Consider the following 10,584-nt stretch of genomic DNA (forward strand, 5'->3'; position numbering starts at 1 on the left):
TGAAGAGCAATGGGTCTGGCACAGAAGATTAGGACATGCTAGTTTGAGAAAGATTTCTCAAATTAACAAACTAAATCTGGTCAGAGGACTCCCAAATCTGAAATACAAATCAGATGCTCTTTGTGAAGCATGTCAGAAGGGCAAGTTCTCCAAACCTGCATTCAAATCTAAGAATGTTGTCTCTTCCTCAAGGCCGTTAGAACTTCTACATATTGATCTGTTTGGACCAGTCAAAACATCATCTATCAGAGGGAAGAAATATGGATTAGTCATCGTAGATGATTATAGCCGCTGGACATGGGTAAAGTTCTTAAAACACAAGGATGAGTCTCATTCAGTGTTCTTTGAATTCTGCACTCAGATCCAATCTGAGAAGGAGTGCAAAATCATAAAGGTTAGAAGTGATCATGGTGGCGAATTTGAGAACAGATTCTTTGAGGAGTTCTTCAAAGAAAATGGTATTGCCCATGATTTCTCTTGTCCTAGAACTCCACAACAAAATGGAGTTGTAGAGCGAAAGAATAGGACTCTGCAAGAAACGGCCAGAACCATGATCAATGAGACCAATATGGCTAAGCACTTCTGGGCAGAAGCAATAAACACTGCATGTTACATTCATAAAAGAATCTCTATAAGACCTATTCTAAATAAGACTCCTTATGAATTGTGGAAGAACAGAAAGCCCAACATTTCATATTTTCATCCTTTTGGATGTGTGTGTTTTATTCTGAATACTAAAGATCATCTTGGTAAGTTTGATTCTAAGGCACAAAAATGTTCTCTTCTTGGATATTCTGAACGCTCAAAAGGCTACAGAGTATACAATACTGAAACATTGGTTGTAGAAGAATCAATCAATATCATATTTGATGATAAGCTTGGTCTTGAAAATCCAAAGCAGTTTGAGAATTTTGCAGATATAGATATTGACATATCAGAAGCTGAAGAACCAAGAAGCAAAGTTCCAGAAGCTGAAAGTCTCAGAAGCAATGGATCAGAAGATCAAGTTGCTGTATCTTTAGAGAATCTCAAATTTCTGAAGAGCCAACAATCAGAAGATCTTCTAGACTCTCCTCAACTCATTCAGAAGATGTGATCCTTGGAAAGAAAGATGATCCTATCAGAACTAGATCTTTTCTAAAGAATGACAATCAAAAGCAGTGATCAGAATCAGAAGGTGTAAAGTTCTATTCAGAACAACACAGTTGTCATCAAGTAGTTTCTGATGGTGAACACGTGTTTGTACGGTTAGTAAAAGCGTAAGGAATCTGATGGGACGCCGCCCTAAGTAACTGTGTTAAATCATTTCATTTACCATGTTCTCTCACCTAACGTCACTCATCATTTAATGCAATTGATTTCTTTTGATTCTGTAACTATTCATTCTCAAAATTTTATTGCATTCTATTTAAAATCCGTCTCTATAAATACATTTCAAATTATAACGTTTATCTTTTTCGCTCCCATTCTATCTTTCTTCTTGCATGCATTTTTGCAACCTTTTCGGTCTCTTCTCAAACCCTAAGCGCAAACCCATATATTGTTCTTCAAATTTTAGTTCTGTTTCAATGGTTGCTTCATCATCTCACAATGTTGGCTCATCTGTCCCTCTCCATCTTCAAGAAGAAGATCAGCAAATCACTCCGGTTATTGCATGTTCTATTCCCAAAAAAGGTTTGGAAGTTATCTGTGAACTCATGGTAGACTTTGATAGTCTCGAAGAACATAACTTTTGTCTAAAAGAAGACATTCTCTTTCAAGGATGGACCGCATTATTTGCTGAGCTCTGTGGACCAGTTTACCCAGATCTTGTAAAGGAATTTTGGGTGCATGCAGTTGTTGCTCCTAAATCCATTCTGTCTTTCGTCCATGGGAAGTTCGTGGTCATTATTGAGAACATCATGAGAACGATGTTCGATCTAAGAAACCCTGAGGGTGCTGATGAAATTGATCAAAGGGCTGATTGGGATGATGTGTTGTCTAATCTCTACACAGACGTAAAGGAAACGAAGCGTGTCAAGGACATGAGGGATCTGTATAAAATCTGGACCAAGATTCTTCTGGGTTGTTTCTATCACAGGAAGGGAACACACGCTGCAGATTTCGTCAACAATGAGCAGAAATACATTCTGTATTGCATTGCTACTCAGAAGAAGGTTGATGTTATCAACATAATCTTCAATCACATGTGGAATGCTGTGAGGGATTCCAGGAGTGCATTCAGAGTGAAGAAGTGTACTATCATTCCTTTTTGAAGGATCATTACAAAGCTTCTGGTTCACTCCAAGATTGTTGAGAATATGGAAGCTGAAGGTACCATCAAAGACCTTGTCGTTAACACTGGAAGTTGCCTGAATGCTCTCAATTTGAGAAAGATGAGTGTCATTGATACTATCATCAAAACCCCTCAACCTCTTCCAGGAGCAAGAAGCAGAAGAGATCCTATTCTTGCTGACTTTGAATCCTTCTTTAGAAGTGAGGTACCAGAAGTCAGAACTAGATATCTAAAGTCTCTCAAGGAAGATGAAGGAGTAAAATATCAAGAAAAAGATGCTCCTATTAAAGAAGTTCGCAAGAAAACTTCTACTTCTAGGGCTACTGCCTCGGAAGATGTTTCCGAAGCTGCTCCTGAAGCTGTTGAAAAGAAGGAAAGAAGGACCAAAAGAAAATTTGATCATCCTTCTGATAATCAGGTGAAGGTAGTTCAGAATGTAGCTGCTGCTATTTCTGTTGAAAAAGCTGTTCCAGAAGAAGTTGTTGCTGAAGTAGTTCAGGCTGTTTCAGTCGAAATTGAAAAGAATAAGAAGGAGAACGCTGAGAAGAAGAAGAAGAAGAGAAAGCCTTCTAATAACACTGAGAAAATTGTTAAAGCTGTTGAGAAGAAGAAGATCAGAAAAAGAAAATTAATAATTGATGCCTCAGATGAAGATGAGGATATTCAAGAAGCTGTGAATCAGCAAGCAGAAGCTGTGAATCAGCAGGTAGAAACCTCTCAAGGACCAACAACTCAAGCAGTTGAAGGTCAGAAGGTTACTAATAATGAGAAGGAAGCTCTGGAATCTGCCAAAAGAAGAGAAATTTCTCGAGGAAAAGCAAAGATTGTGGAAGAGCAGAAGAGAAAGAAGCAGAAGAAGCTTGAAACGGTGTTTGAAGCTGTTCAGAAGGTATCTAAAGGTATACATCTCTCAGAACCTGGTTCTCTTCCTATTTTACGTTCAGAAGATGCACCAATAGCTGTTGCCCAAACCCCTGAACCAGTAAATTAACCAGATAAAGCCCCATCAGAATCACCCATAAAAGTCCATGTTCTTACACCTCCCTCTTCTCCTGTAACCAAAATCCTTACTCCTCATCCTTCACCCATTCCAGATGTTCCCATTCCTTCTTCTCCACCCGTAACCAACCTTGCTTCTGACCAGGCCCTTGAAAACCCTGTTCTTGATATACCACCCCTACAAACTCTCTATCCACCTCACACAAATATATCCACTTCTCAACCATCTCCTCATGCAAACTATGAACCCATTCCTTCCACCTCTCAAAACAACCCATGTGTTTCTGATCTTCCAGACTCTGCATCACATGGGCAATTGCTCCGTGATTGCAACTACACTCCCAAGCCTCGTCCTGAAGCTGAAATGGTAGTGTTAGATTCTGAAAATGAAGCAGAATCTACTTATCGGTTGGATAGAGAGCCTCGACCCTATTTTGTCCCTAACCCTGACTCTCCAAAAACCAAAATAAAATCCCGCCGGGAATACCCTATTGGTGTAATTTTTGAATTGGTAAAGAGGAATCTCATAAGAGTCTTTGATACTCTCAGAATTGTTGAAAGTTCTGGCAAGAATGATGTTGCTATGCGAAAGTTCTGGAGAATCTTCCGAAGAAAAGCAGATGCTTGTTTTGAAGAACTTCAGGAAGTTTGTGTAGAAGCTGCTCCACGGCTTTGTGGAATTCTAAGAAGTTATGAAGACTTTTGGTTCGCTCGTCTCGGAGGGAGATATATCTTTGAAGAAAAGAAGTTTGTGGATGAACTTGAGGAAGCAAGAATTGCTGCTGCAATGGAAGCCAATCCTTGCAGAGAGATTGTGGTCTGGAGACCTTAGTATCCAGTTCTGATTGGAGACTTCAGATCTCTCTTTGACTTTCTGAGGGAAAATCCTTCTGAGGAAGACCCAAGCTTGGTCATTCCAGAAGTTGTTGACCCGCCAGTAGTTGAAGGTCCTTCTGCTCCACGGATCTAGCTGCCATTCTTCATGCTCTTGAGAATGGAGATTCTGAGGTTCCTACTGTAGAGTATGCAGATGCTGAAGATCATGTTGCTGAAACTATTCCTATTAAGGAAAATCTTGGAAATGATCTGACTATGGAAGCTGCGGATCAGAATGCCATCCATCTGGACAGAAGCTGTGAAGCTTCTTTTGATGAACCTTCTCGTCTCGCAAGGACCCTGGAAGTCATTCAGAAGAACCAGGATGAGCAAAGATTGATCAATGCTGAGTTTCGCGCTTTCATGGAGAGGCAGAGTGAGAGCAACAATGGGATTCATGACATGCTGGCCAAGATCATGACCAAGCTAGGGTCATCTTAGTCATTGAGTCTTAGATTGTTTTCCTTGTTTGCTGCATCTGTTTTCTATGCATCTTTCTTTCCCTCTTGTACTTCTGAAAACTTTCTCTGTGCTTAATAATAATTATCCTTTTCTTCTCTCATATTGTTTGTCGTGTTTATTCATCTGAATCTTTTATGTTTTTGATGTTATGACAAAGAGGGGGAGAAAAATGTGAAAAATGATCTGATTTATTTTATCAGTTGCTGGGAGAAAGGCTCCACATTTCTAACAGAACTTGCAAAGTTCTATGTCTTTGAGTGTTTTTGCAGGAATTGAAGATCCTCTGTAAAGCTCAAACTGAGAAGCAAAGACATGAGGAAAAGCGATTCTGTATAGAAACAAGCTCATGGATATTGAAGAAAGCTGAGTGCTATAAAGCTTCAAGGATCAGAAACAAGAAGGAAGAATGTTCTGATATTTTGATAGAATATGCTATAACTCATTCTTATTCCTTATATGTTCTGATGCATGGTTTTTGGTTACAAAATATGCTCTGTAACATTTCTGTTGTTTGTTCTGATACATATTATATGTTCTGATACATATTTTATGTTCTGATTCATTCAGGCTGACTTTTGTCGTTTAGTTTGGTCTCTAACATTTCAGGATGTAGAGATGCTCTGATGATGCTCTGGTACATTCAACAATGTTCTGATACAATCTAGCATGCAATGATTCAAGATGAAATTCAAGCTCTGAAGCTGTCCAATGGAAGCAAGAATCAGAAGCTATGAATATTCTGAAGATCGAAGAAATTCAAGTTCTGAAGCTGTCCTATGGAAGCAAGAATCAGAAGCTGTGAATGTTCTAAAGAACTAAGCATATGTGAACGTCTCAACTGAAATACCCAGGGAAGTTTTTTATTTATAAAATTCTTCTAGTATTTATTTCAGGGGGAGATTATTTATCTCAGGGGGAGATTGTTAATCTCAGGGGGAGACATAGTCACACACAATGTCTATATGCTTATGCTATAGTTGTGTATTTTGTCCTAAGCCGTCTGATATTCTGATCGCAAATTCATATCATTTATGTATGTTTTTGTCATCATCAAAAAGGGGGAGATTGTTAGAACAAGATTTGTTCTGATCAATATTCTTAGTTTTATGATAACAAGCATATGAATTTTGTATGAGACAATGTGGTACTCTAATACTATACAATTTGCATTTCAGGAATTATATAAAGAGTATGCACAAAATCAGCGCAAGAAGCACTGACTCAGAAGGTTCAGCATGCAACATCAGAACATGGTCTGGCAAGACATCAGAAGATGGTCAAGCAGAATCAGAACATGGGTCTATGGAAGCATCAGAAGAACCTGAGATCAGAAGCAGAAGCACTGAAGTTCTCATGGTATCACGCTCAGAAGCACTTCAAGGTCAGAAGACAAGAAGATGCTCTGCACCAAGCTGTTTGACTCTGATGATATTCAAACGTTGTTTACACAAACATCAGATCAGAAGAAAGTACAAGATGGCAGGCTACGCTGACTGAAAATAGGAACGTTAGAAGCTATTAACGGCAACGTCAGTAGACACAGCGAAAACAAGGCTCGAGGTAGTTGACAAAAGAGTGAAACATTAAATGCAATGTTGTACAGATTACGCAAAGCATTAAATGCTCCCAACGGTCATCTTCTCAAGCGCCTATAAATATGAAGTTCTGATGAGAAGAAATGTGACGAATTCTGAAACAACACTTGCGCATTATACAGAAACGCTGTCAAATTCAAAAGCTCTCACACTTCATCATCAAGCTCACTACATTGCTGTTGTAATATCTTAGTGAGATTTAAGCTTAAACTTAAGAGAAAATCACAGTTGTGATAATAGCTTTATAAGAAGCATTGTAACTCTTAAAAGAATTTGTTTACATTAAGTTGTAAGAACTAGAGTGATCAGGTTGTTGATCAGTATACTCTAGCAAGTCTTAGAAGGTGTCTAAGCAGATTGCTACTAGAGTGATCAGGTTGTTGATCAATATACTCTAGAAAGTCTTAGAGGGTATCTAAGCAGTTTGTTCCTAGAGTGATCAGGCTGTGATCAGTATACTCTAGAAGACTTAGCAGTTGTCTAAGTGGAAAACCATTGTAATCTCGTGTGATTAGTGGATTAAATCCTCAGGTGAGGTAAATCACTCCAAGGGGGTGGACTGGAGTAGTTTAGTTAACAACGAACCAGAATAAAAATCATTGTGCAAATAACTTTTATCTTACAAGTTTTAAAGCTACACATATTCAAACCCCCCCCTTTCTAAGTGTTTTTCTATCCTTCAGAAGTCACGCAAATAATGCACACGCAAAAAGGAAAAATCTGACTATTGATGTCTCATGGATGGGTCTAGGACCAACATTCTATGATACTAACTTTAACACCCCTAAATATGATTGTGTCTAGAGTTATCACACACTGAGTATTAAACATTGGCACATTTACATCATATATCATCTAACTAACATATTAATGAAATATTGTATAGGTTACATAAAATGTACATATATATAAAACATGTGTAAACATAATAATTCTAATAATACGCAACGAAAAAATATAATATACATGTAATGTCTCCTTGCATCCATCAAGTAGCCTTTTATTTACCATTTTCCGAAACTTGGTCAGCTGAAAAGATAAACAACTACATGGACTGAGATGATTCTATATCCATGGAGTCTTACTATAACCCGAAGTCCTCTCGGTAACGGGATTATCTAGACCAACAAATGTTTCCAATTGATTATAGATCTTCCATATAATAAATTAAAACAAAGAGGTTTGAGTTGTAACTAACCTTATACAATGTAGGAATATTAATTCACTCTCTTTAACATACCATGTACAATTCAAGAGACGGCTAGCTTCACGAAAAGTCAATTATCTACTAGCTTTCTCATATCAATCATAGTTTTACAATCCTTGTGACTTCCTACTAGTCCTTTCCGTCAAGTCATATTTTATGATGTGATCCACCATCTTACCTTGATTATCCTCACTAATGATAGGCAGCCTTTAATACACGTGCCTAATTTCTCATCATTCCTCCCATGTATCTCAATTGTTCCCGTTTGGAACTAATGTACTCATATGGTTACTATTTCATGATATGTCTAATTAATCAATATCCACTATTAGCTTACCTTGATTAATAACCTAGTTTACCTATGATTCTAGGTTATCTAACAATTATTTACTAATCACAAGCATAAAAAATACATTCAATAGTTGATTAACGATAACATAGATCTTTGAATTAGTTTTCTAATGCAACTTACCAAACTTAAGTTATGCTATTTCAATCTGCCTCATATTTTTGTGTGCCTGTAATATATTATAGAGTAGTTTCAATCAATTACAACACATCTAAAATTCAAAAATTACTTTTTAACACTTGTAATTAATTACATATTCGCTGTAATCGATTACAACTTCAATCAGGACTCCTGAAATTCATTTTTAACATATAATAAATTTCGAATCATCTATAATTGGTTATGACCTACCTAGAGTTAAAAAGACTGGTTTTCCTACATTTGGATCAGTCTCTAGGTTTCCTCATCACCATAGTCAAATATCAAAGTATAAAAACACATTAATGTAGAAGTCATAAACATCAAGCTAGCATGAAATCACAAATATTAAGCATTTGAACACAATAATCACAAGATAATTCATGTAACACATGCAATCTTAGAATCTAAGTACCTAAATCCCCACACAAAATTCAAACTATAATCAATCGGGTTCTCATCCCCTAATGACTAAATATTTAAAATTAAATGTGAAATAAATTTATTGACATCGTATACCCCACCCACCCATCTAATCATCTTATTCCAAACATGAATAGAAAAACCACAAATAAAAAACACATTGGTATATGAGTGTACATGACAACTACAAAAAACACACAAAGTCCAACTAAGATGAACTTTTTGACAGAAACATTCATCAACACAACCTTTATAATTAATAATCATGCTACAAGAAAAACATTTTTTTACCTTAAGGAATCAACCTTTAGAAACTAGTAAAAAGCCTTATATAATTTATTTCTATGAAATTACAGAGAGGTCGGGGCTCCTAGAAAAAATTGGTCAGAAATCATTACCCCAAAGGATTATTCCCCCATAAAATTGATATCCAAATGTTTATCTCCTCGATAATTACATTAGGGTCTTGACTGTCAAAAATACTAGCCACAAATTATGGATATATGTAAATATGTAGCTTGACATATAGTAATGAGGTTTACATGGGAATACATTATTTTCATAGAATAATGATGTATTAGAAATTTACCTAGGTTCATTAATTAATTATTAAAAATAAAGGTGTATCACTAGAGAAATATGTTCAATTGGAGAATATGAAGTTTAGAGAATTGAGAGAGATAGAGAAATATAGATAGAGAGAGGGAGAGAGAGAGAGAGGGAGAGATAGAGAGAGAGAGAGAGAGAGAGAGAGAGAGAGAGAGAGAGAGAATTGGAAGTAATAGCTGTAACCGGTTACGTACCCGGTTACAACCCTAACAGTTTCGCTATTATTTATGTGTAAACTATTATAATCGGTTACGACCTATAGGGTAACTAGGTACACCCACTGAAATGGCCAAAAAACAACATTTTAGCACACCACCTCATTTCAATTGGTCCAAGTCCAACATGCTCAAGCTCATCTTGAACCTCTTGAACACCTCGTTTGTTACCCTCTTGATCAAAAAATCTGCCACTTGATCGTTGTTTCGACAATACCCCAATAGTAACATTCCATAACTCACAAGCTCCCTTAAATATTAAAACCGCATCCATATGCTTGTTCCTTCCGTGTGCAATCGGAATCGTTGCAAGATTAATAACATAAACATTATCAACAAGAAGTGTAGTAGCCTCACCCTCATTGCTACCTAGCTTCTTCAATAGATTCATAAGCCACATGGCTTGGAAAGCACACAATGACGCCGCAATATACTCGTCCTTACAAGACGAGAGTGCTACCACCGATTCCTTTTTCGAACACCGAAAGATTGGGTCCTACCAAACATAAAGATGGGTCCAACTATTGAATTTCTATCATCTTTATCACCACACTAATTGGAATCGGTGAAACCAAGTAAATCGGATTTTCGGCCCATATCCGATGCTAGAAAGAGAATTCCATAATCAAGATTTCCATTGACGTATCTAATTATCCTCTTGACCGCCTCCATACGAGACACCGTTAGTCTCTCCATGAATCTACTAGCAATACCGACACTAAATGCCAAGTCCTGTCGTGTATTGCACAAGTACCGCAATGATCCAATCAATCTTCGATATTGAGTTGGATACACTTCTTGCTCACCCTCACTCTTGGACGGTTGTAGCCTTGCTTCACATGGTGTAATTGTTGCATTACAATGCTCCATTTCACACCTTTTCAAGATCTCAAGTGCATACCTCCTTTGATGCATGAGCACTTTTTTATTTATTTTTGGAACACTATGCCAAGGAAATATGTCATGATCCCAAGGTCCGTCATCTCAAACCTATTCATGAGTTTAATCATGAACCTTGAGATACTCTTCTCGCAGTTTCCGGTAATCGAAAGATCATCCACATATAGGCAAAGAATTATCACACCATCATTCATATTGTTAGAACAAGATTTGTTCTGATCAATTATCTTAGTTTTGATGATAACAATAATATGAATTTTGCTTAAGATAATATGGTACTCTAATCCAATGCAATTTCCTTTTCAGGAAATATATAAAGAGTATGCATAATTCAGCGCTCAGAAGCTTTGTCTCAAGGGTTCAGCATGCAACATCAGAACATGGTCTGGCAAGACATCAGAAGATGGTCGAAGCAGAATCAGAACATGGGTCTATGGAAGCATCAGAAGAACATGAGATCAGAAGCACTGAAGTTCTGATGGTATCACGCTCAGAAGCACTTCAAGGTCAGAAGATCAGAAGATGCTTTGCACCAA

At 37.2% G+C, this 10,584-nt stretch overlaps 1 protein-coding gene across 1 annotated transcript; it reads right to left on the reverse strand.

The window, feature by feature from the left end:
• Positions 1 to 9,700: 9,700 nt before the first annotated feature.
• LOC131649416 (uncharacterized mitochondrial protein AtMg00810-like) lies at positions 9,701 to 10,018 on the reverse strand. Its single transcript, XM_058919175.1, has one exon. The coding sequence runs from the start codon at positions 10,016 to 10,018 to the stop codon at positions 9,701 to 9,703; it is 318 nt and encodes a 105-aa protein (XP_058775158.1).
• Between the last annotated feature and the right edge of the window lie 566 nt (positions 10,019 to 10,584).

The sequence above is a fragment of the Vicia villosa genome, linkage group LG2 (assembly GCF_029867415.1).
Source record: "Vicia villosa cultivar HV-30 ecotype Madison, WI linkage group LG2, Vvil1.0, whole genome shotgun sequence".
Lineage (NCBI taxonomy): Eukaryota > Viridiplantae > Streptophyta > Magnoliopsida > Fabales > Fabaceae > Vicia > Vicia villosa.

What these genes read in the sequence shown, in the direction of transcription:
- LOC131649416 (XM_058919175.1), bottom strand. Translation starts at nt 10,018, where the DNA reads ATGGAGCATTGTAATGCAACAATTACACCATGTGAAGCAAGGCTACAA.